The sequence below is a fragment of the Pocillopora damicornis genome, chromosome 1 (genome assembly GCF_964200805.1).
Source record: "Pocillopora damicornis chromosome 1, jaPocDami1.2, whole genome shotgun sequence".
Lineage (NCBI taxonomy): Eukaryota > Metazoa > Cnidaria > Anthozoa > Scleractinia > Pocilloporidae > Pocillopora > Pocillopora damicornis.
In genome coordinates this window covers 38,063,828-38,084,883 of record NC_142670.1, presented here as the reverse complement: position 1 = coordinate 38,084,883, position 21,056 = coordinate 38,063,828, and the positions used below count along the sequence as shown (strand labels likewise).

The 21,056-nt window shown below is 38.0% G+C and overlaps 1 protein-coding gene and 1 long non-coding RNA gene across 3 annotated transcripts; both read left to right on the top strand.

Moving 5' to 3' along the window:
* The first annotated feature begins 3,655 nt into the window (after nt 1-3,655).
* LOC149053694 (uncharacterized) lies at nt 3,656-6,863 on the top strand. 2 transcript variants are annotated; one of them, XR_016188020.1, is made up of 4 exons: nt 3,656-3,812; nt 4,076-4,249; nt 4,332-4,577; nt 5,086-6,863. It is a non-coding gene; the product is annotated as an uncharacterized LOC149053694 (long non-coding RNA). The 2 variants fall into 2 exon arrangements; XR_016188019.1 differs by lacking the exon at nt 3,656-3,812 and having other exon boundaries at nt 3,854-4,249.
* A 2,131-nt stretch (nt 6,864-8,994) lies between these two features.
* On the top strand, nt 8,995-21,052 carry LOC113674352 (signal transducing adapter molecule 2). Its single transcript, XM_027190829.2, has 19 exons — nt 8,995-9,190; nt 9,268-9,352; nt 11,141-11,216; nt 11,519-11,614; nt 12,311-12,390; nt 13,103-13,166; nt 13,308-13,407; nt 13,686-13,723; nt 14,027-14,086; nt 15,061-15,161; nt 15,571-15,662; nt 16,245-16,307; nt 16,471-16,505; nt 16,749-16,836; nt 17,411-17,465; nt 17,750-17,812; nt 18,283-18,397; nt 18,617-18,724; nt 19,139-21,052. Exons 1-19 carry the CDS (start codon nt 9,148-9,150, stop codon nt 19,487-19,489), a joined length of 1,713 nt encoding a protein of 570 aa, XP_027046630.2. The 5' UTR covers nt 8,995-9,147; the 3' UTR covers nt 19,490-21,052.
* The last annotated feature ends 4 nt before the right edge of the window (nt 21,053-21,056 follow it).

Sequence of the window (21,056 nt, the reverse complement as noted above, 5' to 3'; positions counted from 1 at the left end):
GGGGTATGACGTCATCGAATGTGAAGACTGACACGAAATCATTACATGGCGTAGTATAGTCTTCACTTCGCTTTGCCGTAAAGCAGAGCCAATTTGGTACGTTTCTCCTCTTTTTTCACTACTGATATTGCACTTATTCGTTGTCGTTCATGAAAGCGTCAATTAAAATAGCAACGAGACTGAATTCTACCACGATTTGCCGGCCTTCCGGTTTACCACAGTTTGCACGCGTTGGTGGGCCTGAACATGTTTATAGTATTAAGTAGTGTTATGACGTGCATTAAATGTCAATTGTCGAGCTCTCTTTTCTTTCTCCGACTCACGCTTACTTTTCAATGAGAGTCCAACTTCAACGGCTCTTTGAACATTGGAGGAGTACGTGAGAAGTTAAATATTGTTTGTGCCCTGGACGCCATAGTAAGAAAACTGCTGTCCTTGATCTGTTTTGACATTTTTCGATCAAAGTGATATCGGAATGCTTTAATTGATGTGCCGGACGATAAGAGTAAGCTAAGAGAAGACATATTTATTATTTTAAAAAGATGTACATTATATTGCTTTGTTTATTAATTTTTTCCTGGGTGCAGTGATAGTAAAAGTAAGTTCCATTTTTATTTTGTCGATCAAACGTAGATTACATGTCTGGACCGGAAACAGTTAAAGGATTTTTTCGCGTTCCAAAATAGTTTTTGCCAGAGTAATATTTTTTCTGAGTTGGTTTTGCGCGCATACATACTTATCTTCCCTGTGCTCTTTCCCATTCCGTAGTCATCACGTATTAAGGAAGGCTAGTGCGGACACCGTAATGCACGTAGTTGTACGTAATTGTCCAACTCTAGGTCGAGTTTTACCGTTCGATCTGTTACAGTCGCAACTTGCTGAATAAAAACTATTGCATAATTCAGACAATTGACAGGACGTCTTGCTGTTTCGTCGTTTGTTTCGGTAGACGTATTTATTTACATTTTTATTTATTTTTACATTTCTGTACCTCAACTATTAATTTTTGTGATTATTATTACTATTATTATTATTATTATTATTATTATTATTATTATTGCTACAGACTGAGTTCAGTACACACCAAATATATTGACTAGAGTTGCGTGACCATGGCGTTCAGGGCACACACAAAATCCAACTTCTCACGTACTCCTGCAATGTTCAAAGAACCGTTGAAGTTAAACTCCCTTTGAAAAGAAAGCGCAAGTCAGAAAAGAAAAGAAATGAGAGCTCGGCAATAGACATTTAATGCACATTTTAATAATAGTTGAGTTTAATAGTTAAATTAATAGTTGAGGTACAGAAATGTAAAGTTGGACAATTACGTACAACTACGTGCATTACGGTGCATTACTTTTACTATCACTGCACCCAGGAAAAAATTAATAAACAAAGCAATATAATGTACATCTTTTTAAAATAATAAATATGTCTTCTCTTAGCTTACTCTTATCGTCCGGCACATCAATTAAAGCATTCCGATATCACTTTGATCGAAAAATGTCAAAACAGATCAAGGACAGCAGTTTTCTTACTATGGCGTCCAGGGCACAAACAATATTTAACTTCTCACGTACTCCTCCAATGTTCAAAGAGCCGTTGAAGTTGGACTCTCATTGAAAAGTAAGCGTGAGTCGGAGAAAGAAAAGAGAGCTCGACAATTGACATTTAATGCACGTCATAACACTACTTAATACTATAAACATGTTCAGGCCCACCAACGCGTGCAAACTGTGGTAAACCGGGAGGCCGGCAAATCGTGGTAGAATTCAGTCTCGTTGCTATTTTAATTGACGCTTTCATGAACGACAACGAATAAGTGCAATATCAGTAGTGAAAAAAGAGGAGAAACGTACCAAATTGGCTCTGCTTTACGGCAAAGCGAAGTGAAGACTATACTACGCCATGTAATGATTTCGTGTCAGTCTTCACATTCGATGACGTCATACCCCCAGCAGATCGCTGTTCCATTTGCGGTTTGTATTTTTGGTGGTTTCGGCGAGATGCCTTGGCGGCCGTCACCACCAAAAATACAAGGATGTCGTATAGATCAGCAAATACAAAGATGGCTTAAGGATCAGCTGCAGGATAGCATAGCTAATAAAGGAATGGCATAGCCTTCACGTCACGCCACGACGATTCGCCACAACATCGAAATATTTCAAGTAATACTAAGTAATTTAATGTTCAGATAGAGCGTCTGATGTTTTGCAAAGCTATTCGACCGAACGCTACACTATTTGTGTCTACGCTGTATCATTCTACATTACGCTGAGCCATTTCACGCAACGCTACACCATTTGGGTGTACGCTGTGCCATTCGACATTATGCTAAGCCACTTCACGCAACGCTACACTGTTTGTATGTACGCTGTACCATTCGACATTACTCTAAGCCATTTCACGCAACGCTACACTGTTTGTATGTACGCTGTACCATTCGACATTACGCTGAGCCATTTCACACAACGCTACACTGTTTTTATGTACGCTGTACCATTCGACATTACGCTGAGCCATTTCCCGCAGCGCTACACCATGTGTGTACGCTGTACCATTCTAAATTACGCTGAGCCATTTGACGCAACGCTACACCGTTTGTGCGTACGCTGTGCTACTCGACGTTACCCTGAGCCGTTTAACTCAACGCTACACCGTTTGAGTACTGTATCGCAAATGAGTGCTAAGCTATTCGTAATTAAGCTAGTCCATTTCACAATCTCATGATCCAACTCAACATGGGCTACTAGACCGTTTCTCATTTGGCTAAACTATTCATGTTTAGGGTGTTCTGTTTCACGAAGGAAAACTAGACTGTCTATAATTTGGCCATGCCATTCCTTTATTAGCTATGCTATCCTGCAGCTGATCCTTACACCATCTTTGTATTTGCTGATCTATTTGACATCCTTGTATTTTTGGTGGTGACGGCCGCCCATATGAGATCTCCAAAGTTTTCGGAAAGCGTACTTTTTGCAGTGCTCACTCGGAAAAACTAAGGATTCCTCTCGCTTCGGTGAACTCTCGATGAAAGGAGCTCATTACAAAATCTTCGACCGAATTTGGAGTCAAACATTATTCCACAGTCAATCGTCTTGATGTTTCACAGTATATGCATGTATGACTGGTACAAGTGACTTTGTTGAATATGCAAATGAGATGGGCAAGTGTTTGAATACATTTTTGATTTGCGTCGCGATTAATTAAAAAAATAAATGAAATGACTTGGGTTATTGTTCATTGTTTCGAAAGAAGGGGATCATGGAATCAAGTGTACATGTTCTGAACATGTGTAAGCGCGCGCAAGAGTTCCCTGACAACTCGCCTGTTCCCGGGTGCACGTAGGGTAAAGTTTCATGCCCGAAAAGGGTCTTGAACCCGGCCTCTCGGCCCAACAGCGTTTCTCAGGGTACACTGTACCGGACGAGTCTTCGACCGGTGCCAAAAATTCGTGCGTTTAGGCGTTTCTTTCACCTGGAACCACGCCAAACGTACGAAAATTTGGACGCTTAAGCGTTCAAGAATTTGAACACCAAAATCAAGGACGAATTTTTTGCCGGTGCAGTCTTAATTTGACCACCACGGTTTGTTAAAATTTTTGTACGGTGAAGGCGTGGCTGCATGGATGCGTGGTAACTAAGCTAAATAACATATTTTATTTTATACGAAAATGGAACGTGTTGATTTATTGATTGTGGTCTGTTTAATGTCAGAAATCAAGTTAAAATCGCTGCACATCTATCTGTAATTCGAAGACGTCGAAGAAGGGAAAACACCGAATTAGGAAGCGTTCTGCGCACGAGGAGACGGTAAAACCACTGACCAATGTCACAAACTTTATCCGGTCATCAGCTCCATCTGAACAGAACGAAACTTTTGCACGGTTCCACGCGAATTGAATGTCCGGTCGATATTTTCGTAGCCTCAGGAACATTAGTAAACGGGCTTCTGTGTGGCCTACTAATATAATTAGTTGTTGTTATTCCTTGTATGCATTGAAATTAAGTTCCGAAATCTGATTGGCTGACGAGACCGACCTTTGTACTTCTCGTACTCTGTTTTGTTTCATCAGGATTTGGGGCTGGTTAGTTATTCCGCAACCACGATTGTTCCTGAAACCAAAAATGATCGAGTTTCAAGACGAAGTTTCCACCGATTGGCTTCATTTTGCTCTCATTTCAAATTCACTGTGTGTGCTGTGAATATTTTCAGTCTGGTGGTCACATAGGTCGCGGAAAAAACTCAGGTGAGTGTTCAACGAAACAGATCCATGAATAGATTCCTTCGATTGTTCGAGCCTTAAAAACTTGAATTTTTCTCGTTGTTAGAAATGGCCTCAGTTCCGATAAGCAGGAGCTACGTTAAGAAACTCTCCAACACAGAGAAAAGCAGCCCCAAAAATGCTTTTTCCCTTAAACAACAATGTCCACAAGAGGAAGAAGATCGCAATCAATCTGTTTCCAATACTGGAAAAAATGGACTCTCGTTAACTGATTACAGGGTTTCTGTCGTTAAAGAAGTAAGTGCCCTACGCGTGGATGTCGGGAGAAAAGACAAAAATGTCGATAAAGTCGGTGAGTAATATAAAACACAGCTTAAAGCCACGTTATGATTTCGCTACTGTATCCAAAAATCTTCAAGTAACCTAATATTAGTTTTCCGAATGAAGAACGAACCTCGCGTTTATATCAATATAATTTTTTCATGGCAGAAGAGAGATCTAGTAAATTTCATATTCATTTTAAGGAATTGAGGGTTTCTGTACAAGGATGATATTCTTGCACGTGCGGAGTTATTTTTTTCATCTTGGCGAATCGTTCATGGAGGGTAAGACTGGGGCACGAAGGGGGTGGGGACGCGATCCTAAATTTTTAAGACACCTCGAGATTTCCTAGGTTGCAACTACCGAATCTTTCATTTTTAAGAGTAGAATGTAACTTTCTGAGAATTTTGGGTTTGATTTTTTCTGACCGAGCATTCAGAATTCTTGTCAAGTTTTGCCATTTTTTTGGTTTTATATACTCCACAGTTTTATAATATTACTGAGCACAAAATGTCCTTTTTCTTTTCCCTTTTTTATAGGGTGAAGTTTGGGCCATGCAGGATGAGAATTAGTTTTTCTCTACAAAGCATAATCTCAGGAATGTATGGAAAGTTATTTTTAAATGGACATTTAGTCAAGTAATAGAAAGTCTTATCAAGGAACTTTTACTTACATTGGAAAGAAAAATTGTACAGAAGAGTCTAATATTTGTTTGAAAGGGTTTTTTACTTGCTTTTCTGTACAAGAATCATTGATATGTACGGAAGTGACTGACTCCCTCCTGATGGGGTTGTTAAAAACATGATTTTAATCACGTAATCTTTAAAGAATTATTTAGGGTAAGTTGTTTATCAAAACCATGTGCTACCACACATGAACTCTATATTAGATCTAATTATGCATCTTACTCAGCCAGGATTTAGACAAATTTTATAAGAAAAAAAATAGATATGATTAACAACACCAAGCAATATAATTATTTGGTGTTAACCAATGGAATAAGTTCCCTTTCATTGTGTTAGCCCATTTTTTAACCTAAATTTTATACCACAGTATAGTCACTTTATTGTTATATGTTTTGACTTCAGATTCCCCTGTGTTTCTGTTCCATTAACCAAAAAGAGCTATCTCATTGTTTGTATGTCTTAGAATATTGAGCTTAGATTGGACTTGTATTAGAAGTATGCCGTTATTCAACCTGTCCAACCTACTTGTATTTTTGTACAGAAACAACCAATATTGAGCTGGACAGACATCCATGACATATCACATCTCAATGAATATACTCTTTGTTATGAAACAGTATATTTATGATGCTTTAACCCTTAAACTCCCATGAGTGACCAAGACAGAATTTCTCCTTACAATATCCATACAATATCAACCAGATAAGTAATGAGAATAAAGAAAAATATCCTTTTGAGGATAATTAGTCGATCAATAATAAATTCTCTGAACTAACACTATAAGAATTGTATGGTTGACAGTTAGGAGAATTACAAATTTGATCTGGGAGTTAAAGGGTTAATTGTATAAGCAACCTCAAAGTCATTGCAGGATAAGTGACACAGCCGTATTTAGAACCTGAGCTTTGCTCGGAATTCAAATCTTCTTTACATGCATTAAAAACTGGACAAAATGTTTGACCATCGAAGGAGTCAGGCAATCCTACATTTGACCTCACAATGTCTATTGGCCCCCCCATCACTTTCAACCTATATTATTTAATGGATGGGTTCCATTAGATAATATTTAATATGCTACTTATAATTAATGTTAAACTTCATCTATGAACTATTTAACATATGTGTACAATGACATAAGTAGATATCCTAAATAGCTCTTATGCATGGTGACCCCATTTACTGCAAATTCACCCTAAGCTTCCTTTGTGTACTAAAATTTTCATAAGTCTTTGTCAATTTTTTTCTGTTTTCATGGAGGTACATGTATATATTCTTTTGATTTCAGTGTTTTGGGAATACTTTATGGTTTACAAATAAAAGCTCCACACCTTGAAAGTGATAAGGCTTGGGGGTGAAATTGCATATTGTGATGTAAACATGCATAAGGCTTTAATTATGATAAGAGACTTTAAGCATAAGTGACTGATATATAATAACCTCCTAGTAATTTTGTTAAGCTCATGGATCTAGATTTTTCACCAAAACAGGTAGAATTTCTTGTTACAAGCATTCACTACTCTGTGAAAAAAACCATTTGGTTACCAATCCAATTTAATCTTAACAATTACTTGAACTATATTTAATGTGTGCGTGTCAACAAAATCAATAAACTGACTCTTACTTTTTGCAAACTGTTTTTTATAAAATGTGTGAAACAGGTTCTGACCATAGTTGCAATAAGTAAAGGTGGTTCTGAACCTACTGAAAGATAAGTCTAGTTATGTGGACTGGAATAGAATAATTCAAGACATTAAATTAAAGCCTGAATATACATCAGCTAACAAGAGTGATAGTTTGATATAGCAACAAGCTTTTCTCATACATTTTGGAGAAATCTACAGTAACTAAAAGCTAAGGGCAGAGATGCCTGTTGGCGGAGATCTCAAATATAAAGGTTTTTCTGTTGTGCCACCACAGAGATGCCAACTTCTGGAGATCTCAAATCTGGAGACTTTTTTTCAGACCAGCATCCCCCCCCCGACAGAGTTGACAAATGTGCCCCCCCCCAGGAAATTTTCCTTTCAATCTGGACCCCTACCCCCCCCCCCCCCTTCACCAAGCAATTTTGTGGGAAAAACGTGGATCTATCTGTCAGGGACTTCAATTGGTTGAATACTTATCCAATCAAACTCTCGCTTACTTATATAGGAGTAACAAAGAAGAAACTTTTTCCTTTCTGTTTGCAACGAACAATGTGGATCACACAAGAAAATGAAGCCAGAGACTGTAATACAAGCACAAGAAGCCTGATGATTTTGGATGTTTTTGAACATATGGAGCTTTAATCTTAGTTTTTTGTGGGCAACTAATGTAAGCTTCCTTTTATCTGGGAGTTTTGGTCACTTGTACAGGAGAGCAGGGGATTGGCTCTGTATCCAGGAGACTCCTGGATAATCTGGGAGAGTCGGCATATATGCCACCATATCATCAACTCAACACCATCCTCTGAACCAAGAAATTGATTTCTCCATGATCAAATTGACCTCCCATCCCAAAAATCCAGTAGCACCCTTCAATTTTTACCTCCAACCTCACAGCTGGAAAAGGGAATATAAAATTATAAGACAGAAAATGATGATATATCGATGATAATGACCAGGAGATTTTTTTCTGTGGCCTGGAGACTCCTAGATAATCCAGGAGAGTTGACATGAATGTTAAGGGAAAAATACAAATGAAATGTTAAGAGTTCAAGGGTTAACAGGTAGGCAGGAAGATCACAGATTCGAATTTGTATGGCCCTTATAAGAAGAGGCTTATATTGCAGCCAATCATCTGTAGTAAGGGCTGGGTTGTACTCATGCATTGCATGACCTTGTATTTTCAATCTTGTGAGGTATTGAAGAAAGGATCCATTGAACTGACCATGACAATGTTCACGAGGTTAATAACTACACCTTTTTGGATGTGGGGATAATTTTACAAATATACATTGCTGTGAGCAGAAATAAATGAACGTAATAAAATAAGCTAGTTTGTTGTACTTATGTTTTGCTGCAGGGTGGAGTCAACCTCTCTTGTCCTTTGGGTTTTCAGGAATTAACTCATAGCAGCTCTGAATTTGCCTTGAAATCTTTTCAGTCTTTTTCCAATATCTTTTTGCTTAAATTTCTGGGGCGGATCCAAGAATTTCTCAAAGGGGGGGTTGTACACTATTTTAGTAATCTTTAACGCCAATGGTGTGGAAGGCGAGTGACGGCCCCGTGCCTCTGGCGCGAGCTCTTAAGGGGTCCGGAGCCATGCTCCTTCCCCCCCCCCCCCCCCGTAAAAAAAAGTTTCCAATTTTTCCCTCTAAAGCGCCATTTGCAGAATTCCTGAGACTTGAAAAGCGTTGTGAAGGCATGATATGAAATTTGGAGTTTATCTTATTTTTCAGCAAGAAACCCAAAAATAAAAGTGCATGATTGAAAGGGACAGCAGTATCAAAAATAGTTATTTGTGATTTCTCTACATAGCTCGTTAATCAAACAACGTAGCCTGAAAAAGTCTCCTAGGATGAGCTTTTACAAAGGCCTCGCACATCTCGTCTACCTCGAATCTCTCAGGGTAGTGCACAGCAATAATAGCGAGATCTGGAAAGCGCTCTTCACACATCGCTGATCTGGTGCACGTCTTGATCCGTTTCATGAGCGAAAAGGACCGCTCAGCTTCCGCACTACTGATTGTTTGGGTGCATGATGCTCTCCTCCTTTTCTGTCGAGAGGGTAAAAGCATGGGCTGCCTGTGGCGCTCTGCGGCCTTGAGTCGGAGAATATCATTGGTCAGTGGTATACCGCATAATTCTAAGGCCGCAATGACATCACGGTCAATAATATTTCTGAATGCTGTAGATTGCAACAGATTGCGAAGTTTATCACGAATTGAACGAGAACTTTATGCTTGATTTTAGGTTTAAAGAGTTTTTTTAGCCGTATAATGCCGTTATTTTCTAGTTCCTCACCCTTTGATCAAGATGTTGGTAAGATTCAACGCATTATTAGTGCTTCTCTTGTTAAGCAAAACACAAACGAATGTCGATTAATCTCCTCTTTACAGAGAAAGCCACTAGCGAACTCAACACAACAGATGACTGGCAGCTTATTATGGAAATATGTGATCGTATTCCACGTTCACCGAGTGGGTAAGGAGATGTTTTTCCTCCCAAATTTCTGTCATACAGCTTGTCGCCGATCTTAAATAAGTAAACGTTTTGTGTGTCGAAGATATTAAGTCATCTGACTATTAACAGTAAGTTATTCATTTGACATCCTGGCACGATTATGTTATTTCCGTATTTCGATTAAGGTCTTATATGGAATAGTCTTCTTAAAAAGGTAAATACTAGCACTGTAAGACAGTTTGAGACCGTTACTACAGAGTCATATAAAGTCATATGTTGAGTTGTACGGGCATAAAATGCGTTTATTAAATACGTGAATGCCATTGTATACATATTCATTGTTTGCCTAACACAACTCATACTAATGTACACTTCCTTGTCATGTCTTCAACAGCAGGTGATGTCATAATGACATAATGTTGATGTCATAGTTTCATTATACATAATTTGTGGCCACAGTTCTCAATAACAAAAATCAATTAATAACCAAACTAATAGAAATAAAAAATTGAAGGCAAATAATTTCACCATATGGAATGAAGTACACCTGTTTAATTGGTCTGGCTCTATAGAAAGTAGATTGGACAACTGCAAAGTCAGAAGCTCCAAGGTTTGAATGTTTCAAAGGGCTTTCACTTTTGTCCTTTTGTTGTAACAGATGTTGAACATCTCCAATACAGATGTACTTCCTGCCATGATTGTTTTCAAAGAATGTTTTATAAATTTGATGTTGAGGTAGTTTTAAGCTGAAATTCACATTGTGATTCAGGTTTTTTGCTGAACCAATTTTTTGGTACTGTAGTCAGTCACAGTTGAAGTTTGATTAAGATGTGATTCAATTCTTATTTTTTTTCTGAAATAATGGAAAAGTAAGAAGTAACCATTTACTTAATCTATTTCCTGAAAAGATAATTTGGTACTATCAACTAAGTTGATAACATAAATAGGTATTAGCCCTTTGTAAGGGTGACGGGCTAATGCTCAAAACATCAGCTTTGAAACTCTTAATGGTGGCTAATTTATGTTACCAACTCAGTTGATAATACCAAATTACCTTGTTATAATCTCCCACCAATGCAAGTTACATCATCAACTCAGGTGGTAATACCAAATTACCTTGTTATACTTTCCCACCAATGCAAGTTACATCATTAACTCAGTTGATAATACCAAATTACCTTGTTATACTTTCCCAACAATGCAAGATACATCATCAACTCAGGTGGTAATACCAAATTACCTTGTTATTCTCTCCCATCAATGCAAGTTACATCATCAACTCAGTTGATATTACCAAATTACCTTGTTGTACTTTCCCACCAATGCAAGTTACATCATCAACTCAGGTGGTAATACCAAATTACCTTGTTATACTCTCCCACCAATGCAAGTTACATCATCAACCTGGGTGGTAATACCAAATTACCCTGTTATACTCTCTGACTGATGCAGCACTACAGTTTCTTTAGAAACATACCCCCTTTATTTCCTGAAAAGTGGATCAAGCCAGCTGATAAATTATATGCAGGAGATGTTGTTTCTAACACAGGGTCTCAGAGCAAGAGACAAAATTAATCAGTGTACAAAAATTGGAAATTACAAGAGAACTCTCCTGTCTTCTTGCCTTCAGTTTTCATTAATTTGTTTGAAGAAGTCATTTTACTACTAGGCATTGGAGAGGGATTGCCTGTTGTTTAGGCTGCTGACTACCAATAGGACAAGACAAAATACTAGAAAATTGGCTAACTTAAGTCAAAATGTTGACATGTAACGTAGTAATCATCTTTCTTTTTGATTGCTTCCCCACAGACCTAAAGATGCATTGCGATCGATAATGAAGAGAGTCAACCATAGGGTTCCCCATGTTGCTATGCAGGCCTTGACCGTAAGTAGAAATATTTCATTTGTTTCTGATAATTTTTATCAGTTTGGAATAATTAAGGAAAGAGATACTTAATTCCTAAAGAGCACGAGGGGTGTCATGTAGGAGAGCCAAATAGTTGCCCATTTACACCGACTTTGTAACTAAGTCAATTAGGATCTTATCTTTTGGCAGTTGTTCCTTTTGGTTTGATCACATTGTTTTTTGTGAGTCCTGCTTGTGTCATTGTGTACAGCCTCTATATAGATCTCAAATTTTCAGATGATGTTTTTCAATTACTAAAATTGTTTTGCCTTACATTTTAGCTTTTGTCAGCATGTGTAAATAACTGTGATAAAGTATTCCACTTGGAGGTGTGTTCAAGAGATTTTGTCAATGAAGCAAAAAATATAATTTCCAGGGTAAGTTCGGAAACCAAAGTAGGTAAAGCAATATTGTCCAGATGCAAAAGTGGATACTAAACCACAATGATTGTGCATGCATCCTTATTTGAGTTCTTTTAAAGTGCATGTTTTTTATGTAAACGAGTTGTGTATCTTTTAATGCCCACAAAATTATGCCACTCGATGATAAGGCTTGCTATGGACCTTGAATTGTTAATGATTGAGTGAATAATTAAATTTTTCCATATAATAATTTATTCTTATCTGAATGTCAGTGAGTGTCCAAGACAGAATTTCTCTTTACAATATCAATACAATATCAACCAGATAAGTGATGAGAATTAAGGAAAATATCAATTTGGGGATAATTAGTTGATTCAATACTAAATTCTCTGAACTAATATGATAAGAACTGTATGGTGGACAGAAAGGAGAATTACAAATTTGATCTGGGATTTAAAGGGTGAAAAGGGGTTTTAGCATTTTATTTGTCACCTTTTGTCTAATTTTAATGTCATTACTGCCATTGGCTCTGACAAAGGGCCAATGCTTGAAACATCTGCTTTGAAACTCTTTACAGTGGCCAATTTACATTATGACTCAACTTGTTGATAATACTAAATTTCTGTGTTAAACTCTCCCACTGATGCAACACCACAGTTTTTTATAGAAACTTACCTGCTTTATCCATTTCCTGTCATTACACATATACAGGGACATCCCAGAGTAACAGAAAAATTGAAAAGTCTGATAAAAGAATGGGCAGTTAGCTTCAAGGATGACCCACAGTTAAGGTAATTATTATATTGATTAAGTAAGTGTGCTGAGATCCTGAGCTGAGTTGTTCAAAGCAAGATTGACTAAAGCTAACTGAGGGTTTCTAAAAAATTTTTAATTAAGTTCTGTTGCTTTGCAGACAGTTTAAAGAATTTATATTTTTTGCCTTCAGTTTTGTTAATATACACTATTGTAAAACCCCTTAAAATGTAAGTCCTAATATATCCTAAATCTAAAGAGGAATCAAGGATAAACTGATTTCTTAATCCAGGATTATTGCTAACCGCCTTTTGAAAAACCGGCCCCTGGTGGAGAAGTCCAGGTTTAGGACTTGGCTGGGTCAGAATTTTGTGTTCTTGGTCAGGACACTCTATAACCCTTTAACTCAGGCCAAGATCTGATCGTTAATTCTTTCTTTTGGCTGCTACACATTTCTTTGTAAATGAGAAATGCACATTTGGTTTTCAATTAAGGAAAGAATATCTACCTGAGAAGTTGAGCATTATTATGATCTGTTTGCTGGGTAATGTATGCTGTTAGGATACTGTGAGGAGAGGTGACATGTTAATCACTGCATGAGAATAAAGGAAATCATCAAGAAGCTTAAGTGACCATAAAAAAGAAGCAGAGGGGAGGGGGTGGGGGTGGGGCAGTGGAAGGTTAGGAGTTCTGAAGAGTTTTGTCGAAATATAATTGTCCAGTTTCAAATGCTCTCTGTTACGATTTCAGTTTAATACCGTCACTTTATAAAGAACTTAAAGCTGAAGGGATTGAGTTTTCTGATAGTTCCAAGGTTTGTTTATTTAAAATGTTGTGGAAAATTTTTGCGTTATGATTTATTTTGCACTTGAGATCATCTCTGTTTTGTTAAAAAGGCTTTTGAGTTGAATTAAGTTTTAGCATAAAGTACTAAGAAAAATTTAACACGCTTTAGGATTCAAGTTTAAGCTCAGCTGGCTATACAACGCGTTCATCTGCATCATCATCATCATCAACTGCCTCCCCACAACAGGAAGATGAAGATTTAGCAAAAGGTAGGTATGAATCTGCAGCAGAAGATAGAAATTTATGGTGCTGTTTTGCACTAGCCAGTATTTCTTAATGCATTTATCAATTTCAAGCTTCAACCTCCCCTCCCTGGCAACCCCTTCCCCCCCTTTTACTCCTGAGATCTCAGTGTTAACTCTTCCCACTTTATGCCCTACAATTCTCACAATATTAGCTCTGAGAATATGCAAGTACTGGTACTCAAACAAAAAGTTGTATTATAAAAGAGTAAAAGCAACTGTAAATATTTTTTATTTTTTTACAGCAATTGAGTTGTCCCTTCAAGAAGCAGAAGCAGGGAAGGTACTGAATAAAACATACTGAATTGAAAATAGTTTGAAATTATGTTTAACTTAGTTATGGTTATCTGTATATTTCCCAAACTGCTCAGTATTAACTTTGGTTGAATTTGGTTCTCCCAATTTTTAGGTAAATGAAAACTGTTCCAGCAGCAAAACTAACTAGCTAATTAACACTAGTCGATTGGCTACCACTGTCTGTACTTTAAGTTTATTACTTTATGCTAAATATTTTTTAAAAGTTTGATGTGATAAGATTTAATTTATAAATCAATGATGTTTTCAACATTCTTCTTTTTTCCTGCAGCCAAAAGTGTCTAGTTTGTATCCGAGCTTTAGTTCACTTTCACCAGCGCCTTCAAGAAGAGTAAGCATTTCTTTTATTTCCCTTCCCAATGGTTGCCTTATTATAGTGCATTGCCCTTGTCGGAATAACAGGGTTCCCAACATGTTTGCAGTGTAAGATCGATTTGATAAACATGAATCTCGTGGTTTTCATGGCGTTACCACATGAGGGAGTGTGTATACATGTTGTATGTCACGCGCTTGTACCGTACGGACGTGGTTTCAGCGCTTTACTCTTTGACCCGATAGAGTTACTAGCATCTTCAAGTAGTTTCTCCTTGGAATATCACCCCTGATTAACATACATAACGTTACGAGAATTAAGGAAATGATCACCATTTAAAGAAATTCTTGATTGTTTAATAAAGTCTCTTTGTTAGCTCTGTAGGAAATGTGTAAAGAACAGTACGGAGAATATGCTTACTGATGTTAGGGTGTAGGGGGCTATAGGAAATTGGACTGAGTAATAAAATTAATGGCTACATATCAGAAGAGAGAACTTAGGTACAACTTGACCGGTAAACAGCAACAATTTTGAATGTTGGCTTTCGATAATTTGATAATTTATTATAGTGAGCAAAATGTTTTTGTTTACTTTGAATAACAAGTTAATGCCTGATTTTCTGCTAGTTTTGGTGATTGGAATAGGAGAAAGGAGATTTATAATAACAGTTTACTTTCCTCTCTTTTTAATACTGTTGTTGTCGTAAACATCACGCTTGAAGCAAAATTAAAGATTATAGATCATAGAGAGGATCTGAAAATTATTTTTATGTGAAAGTGTAGTTTACAATTCTTCGAATGTATTCGATGAAACATGTCAAATATCCTTGATTTTGCTGATAATATCGTTGCTCTTCCAAATCCAATTTTTGAGCTTTCGTATCTGAGTTAACGATTCACAAAAAAATTACCTTAAGTCCTGAGGTCGTATAGTTTGCCGTCACCTGACAGTAACGATCGCATGACTTGACATGTGACTTTTTTCTCTGATAGGTCGAGACGAAACAAGTGCGAGCGTTGTACGATTTTGAAGCAGTTGAAGACAATGAGCTTACGTTCAAAGCAGGAGAGATTATCTCCGTTCTTGATGACAGGTATATTATTTGAAAAAGAAATGTTTGTTATGCTTTTTTGGATAAGGGAAATGTTATACATTGGTCACAACCACTCTTGGCTAATGCCGAAGACCTCATTATTTTTCCACGTATAAAATGCTTTCGAAATTGCTGATATTTGCAGAATGCAGGTCGCTTTTCGAATACGATGAAAGTCTTATGGGGCCTTGGCCGGCGACCGGCTCAGATTTGTGTTAAGCTTGTGAAACGTCTGGGAAAACTTTCCTTTACGAACAGAAGCTGCGTTGATTATAGAACATTTTAGCCTTCAATGCTCTCAAATCCCACTGTCTGTTCATGAGAAAAATCATGTGTAAGCCACAAGTCCTTTTTGTTTGAAAAAAATTAAGCTTCAAGAGAGCCTTGACAATTTATTTTTTTCTTGTAGTGATGTCAACTGGTGGAAGGGAGAAACGCATCGTGGAGTTGGACTTTTTCCTTCAAATTTTGTAACATCGGACTTGTCAGAACCCGAGAGTCGTAAGTTTTCATTCTGCACTGTTTACATCGTATTCCTTCAATGTGAAGCGATCTGTGATGGCACTGAATTCCTCATCTTGCAGTTCGCGTTTTCTTCCCTCTCACAACACCTCTAAAGGGTATCTCTCAATTGCCTAACCCAGGGTGGGTAGGAATGCGATTATGGGAGAGAGATTTCTCCAGTCTAGGGTCACTGTATGTGTTGTATTTAAGAACAAGGTGTTTTCCTTTCCATCGAAAAATCTTACTTCTATTGCGGTTGAGGCAAAGTTTGCGCTGTATGTAAAAAAACTGTAGCTCCTTTAGCTTCAAAATTCAATTTAGCGTTCTTTCCCTTTCGTGTTTCCCCTGTCTCTGTGGCATAAAGCGTATAGGAGTATTGAATGAATGGCATGGTAGTCCTTCACAGCTTTACCCCCCCCCCCCCCCCCCCATCAATTCCTTCAGCATTTCGTTGGCTTTTCCTGAACAATTCACTACGTGGCACCCAATAATATTCGGGGGGGGGGGGGAGGAGAGGTAAAGTGCGTGTTTCACGCCTTCTAGAGAGTCGGTCCGATGTTTATTTGCTTTCACCAACAGCCAAGATAGACAAGAAAAAAGTCCGGTGGGCTGATGAATCAAGGCAACAAGCGGCTTCAGAAGGTAACGATAAAGTTAACAACAACGTCTGTGAGCCTCAAGAATAACTATTTCTAAACTTTTTTTTTCTGATTATGTTGCCTTTTTTTTTGCTTTTTCTACTACACTGTACTAATCAATTGGCGAACTCAGCATCCAGGATTAAAACTCTTCCTCTGCTTTTTAGTGTCTTCAGTCCCCGTCAGAACCGAGATCAGCGAGGTAAGGATTGAATCGAGAACATAACCAACAGCAACGACCACGACAATAACTTCATTTCCTTTTTTTAAATTGTTGTTAAGCTCTACTTAAACCTGTTTATTTATGATGAGCTTCTGAATATTAAACAGCGAAATGAACGTAACTCTTACTGTTTCTTTAATTTTCGTTCGTATTTAATAAAGGGCTTCTTTGCGATTATCGCGAGAATTGTTGAATAATCGATCGTTTGTTGTTTATATGTAGGAAAAGATCGACCTCTGCACAAACATGTTAAAAGGAGCTAATATTGAAGGAGAAGACGAAAGGGAGGATACGATTCAAGACATGGAGGGTTTGTTCATGTTTTTGTCCTAATTAAAATTAAAACAAAATTCTTGAACGTGATTGGTTATCACCTGCCCGATTTGAGCACTCATAGGACTGTGTATGCGTCATGCTTGTAACTGGACAGTGTAATAGGACAGTTGACACATCACGCCTGTGTAAATGGACAGTACGCGTCATGAGCGTGCACTGTTGTCGTGCATTTCGCCAAGTTAACTTTTTCTTCTTTCTTTTTTTTTTTAATGGAAACTCGTGATCGACATCGAGTTTCTTTCGCAAATTTTTATATACTTTCGATTAACTTTGATTAACAAATCGGACTCCCGCTTCGCGGTCGTGCGAATCACTCTTGTGATTACAGACCAAATAGGAGTAGGACTCTACTTTGTCCTATTACCATTATTAATTTTGTAAAGGGCAACCAAAAAAAAAATTGCGGCGATATCAGACAGAAGGTTCGTGGTATTTGACAGTCGCAAAATGGAGTTTAATCCAAGTCTTCTTAATTTGGATATAGTAGATCCTCGCAGTGTACAGGAACGTGATCACATGTGAATCTCGCGTACTTTCCTATTTTACAGATGAATGTAACCGCATGGAACCTCTTATCAAAGAAAAAATCGACGAGAGTGAAAGGTAAATTAGATTTATTAAAGAAACCTTTTAACCCATATATCCCAAAATTTCATTAGTAATTCTCCTTACTGCCTGCCACACAAATCTTATGATTTTAGTTTGGAGAATTTGGTATTGGATCATCTTATAATCCCCAAATTGTAATTTTGTTTTTATTCTCATCACTTGTCTGCGTAATATTGTGGGGAAAAATTCTGAATTGTTCACTCATGAGAGTTAAATGGTTAACGCACGGGAATCATTTTAATTGATGCTAAGTATTTGTTATTGCCTCTTTTTGTCAGAAAACGCCAGGAATTATCCTCAATGAATGAGCAGTATCTGCAAGCACTGAGCTTGTATCAAAGGTAGGGAGCACAATTTTCTCTTGCAACACAAGTGTGTTTGCTTGATGGCCGGAGCCTCGATATCAGTTAATACTTGTACAGTCAATCAAAAGCAAGGAAACGGAAACTCTTCAGTCAGCTAGTTGCCCTTGTACGGCTTTAAAACGAAAAAGGAATGAATGAAATGCCGGTGATGTTTTATTAACACGCTTGTTCTGACATAAAATATTCATATCTCAGATATCTCAGCTTCTCGCCCTTAATTTCAAATTTGATTTGAAATCACACGGTTATTACCCGATTACTACCTGAGTTGTCCCCCGGCTAGCCCTAGTATTTCCACTTAACCAAGCAAATTCAAGAATTTTTGTTGTAGTTTGATTGATTTCTTTTTATGACATAGGATATTCCCCTCCATTCATGTCGGTTTATGCCTTGGTCACGTGCGTCATACAACGTGTCACTTGCATATTCTACCTGTTATTTTATAGGTTGATGAAAGAGCCTTTACCAGTTCCCACTCTGCCGTATGGATATGGAAGCAGTCCCCAGGCTTCTATGAGCATGTATCAGGTGCCAGGTTCTGCAGGACAGCAATATCCTCAAGTAAGGACGATAAACTTCTCGCAAAGTTCACACGAAAGCGATGGCAGATAGTTCAGTTTTTATTATTCATCTCAGATCTTGGTAATTGGCTAAATTATAACTGCAGGTTGCCTTATGTTGCCTTGTGCCCTTAAAAGGAAATTCTCGAAGCAAGTGGCACGGTTAAGAAAGAAAAGGACGTTGTTTGAGCTTTTAAAATTGTTCTTTACTCTTTCCCAGGCTCCTCAGCTTTATGCCCCACATCCTGCAGGCTATCCCCAGGTCTCTCCTCCCACTTCACTTCAGTACATGAGCGACCCAGGCACTGTAATGGGATCGTCTGGTGTGGTGAGTGGTTTTCTATCTCCTACTTACGTCGCCTTACAATCTGAGAGCGAATAGTTTGCAAACGGGCAGCGATTGTGTAGTGTGTGTTAGGAGCAAATGGGCTAGGATGATGAATGAGTGTGTTTTTGGTGGGGCATTAATGAGTGGCGGATGGGGAAGTGGAAATGTCGTGGTAGGGGTGGGACTGGGTTACTGGCACGGCGCTAAGAACAGCGGGCAGCACTCTTGTGTTTGTTTCCCATCGACCACTGACCCTATACGCATTAGAAAGATCGTGGTTTATCTCACATGAAGGGGATGGACAGTTACGTTAAACTGGACGATGATTATAAAACCTTAAATTAGTTCTTTAGTGTAGATTCAGAGGTATATTCACGATAGTTTGACTCTAAGCGATTTTTGTTTGCATTCCAGAGTACGGCTTATTCCAGTCAAGGTCCTGTGCAACCCTATGCAGGTCACGTGACTAACCAACCTACACAGCCCAGCCAGGCACATTATACTGCTCCCCAGGCATCAATGCAGCCGCGAAACAACGTTCAACAAACGTTCCCGAGCCAACAACAGGTTCAAGCACCACCGATGTCCTACCAACAGCAGCACCTACCCTACCAACAGGGGTTCCCTGCGGCACCTCCCGAGTACCCATCCCAGAGTGCACCACAGGATTACTATGGCCAGTCCCTAACACAACCTAGTGCATCAGGTTACCCGAGTTTCCCCGCGCAGCCACAGATGGTTTATTCGCAGCAACCGCTGATCTGATAGTGACAGTGCTGGTAGTCTCATCTTGAAATATTTCTTAGCGTTTAAATTTCGCTGATTAAAAGCAGCGATATAATTGGCCTTATTTCGGGCGGAATTGATCATGTAAAAACGATTCTTATCCTAAAAATTAATGGATTAATTTAACAAAATTTGATAAAGTGGAATCAAAAATAGGGTCGAAAATGACTGCTATCTAGAATTCCAAAATGAAAACGGGTGAACTTTGGCGGAGCGTGGGTTCGATTCATTTTCACAGTAAATTATCGAACGAGAAGGAAAACATTTCTCTAAATTATCCGTCAAGGTTTGATCTTCCCTCCCTCTTCATCGATATTTTAGAAGTTTGCGAAGGCATAACTACAGTTTCCTCTTGTTGTAATCATTTCCAAAGAAGTACAAAGTGGAAGAATTTATTTCTTATGAAGTGTTCTTAAACGATACCAATAAAGAAAAAAGGAAAATCAACTTGTACAAAACGATTAACAGTACCACTTGTAAGTAGGACGTAGCACGTGTAGCTGTAATTTGAAAGGTTTCACACAAGATATCTTGTGATCGCACCGCACAGCTTAATGAGCAGTGCCAAGTGAATGCACTGAACTGTTATTAGAAAGCCATTCTCGGCTTACACACAGTCCAAACGGTTAGATTTACCTTGTTTAGAACAGTAAGCAATTCGCCTAAAAGTGCTGCTTGGTAGCTTTAACTGAAACAGTTAGAGGAATTTATACACTCATTTAACCCTTTATACTCTGACATCAGTATGCATATTCCCCATACTGTTTTCTATACATTTGATAAGGTGCCGAAATGGAGAATTTGTTTAACAATCAGGAGCTTTAGTTTCTTTACTCTCCTGACCATAATGTTTGATTTAGGGGCGATATGGTTAGGGGAGATTAGATACTAGTCACTCTTAGGGGTTAAGGCGGTAAAAGTTTTTGCACAGTTTACACAGTAATAAACAGTAGCATATGCACGCTCGTGACTTAAATTTATTTAACTACTCGCGCAGTCGGGTTTTAGCCTCGCTCTTAAAAGTTAAATATACTTTGTACAACAAAACTGACATCACTGGCAAATGAAAGTATTGCCTTAGCACTTCAACTTAGCCTCGTGGAGGCGAAGAATTGTCAATCAACGATTGATTATGGTTATGGATTCGAAATTCAATCTTTTCATTTGCCAGTTAAGTTAGCTGTAGTTCGTTCCTTTGTTTTACTATTATTACAAACTTCTTTCGAAATTTTTGCTCAGTATTTGAATGTTGAAATTATAAGTTAGAAGCGGTAATTAGACCAGACCAAGTGGAATGAAGTGGGTACTTTATGAATATGGTCCTATCAGAAATAAACGAAAAAAGTAGTCATTGATTATGAGAGGTAGTTAGATTTGTGTTTTAATCCGTTATACTGTAGGGAAACCAGTGTCCTCAGAGGCAGTAGGAAGGAGGGTGACATGCCTGAAATTTTGAGTAAGAAGTTGTAATTAGACCAGACTAAATAGAATGAAGTGGGTGCTATCAGAAATAAAGGGAAAAAAAGTAGTCATTGATAATGAGAGA

Bases quoted from the DNA above. Each gene is read 5' to 3' on its own strand.
- LOC113674352 (XM_027190829.2), top strand. From the start codon at position 9,148: ATGCCGTTATTTTCTAGTTCCTCACCCTTTGATCAAGATGTTG. The intron at 15,162-15,570 runs GTATATTATTTG...TTTTTCTTGTAG, and splicing joins ATCTCCGTTCTTGATGACAG to TGATGTCAACTGGTGGAAGG. The intron at 16,506-16,748 runs GTAAGGATTGAA...GTTTATATGTAG, and splicing joins TCAGAACCGAGATCAGCGAG to GAAAAGATCGACCTCTGCAC.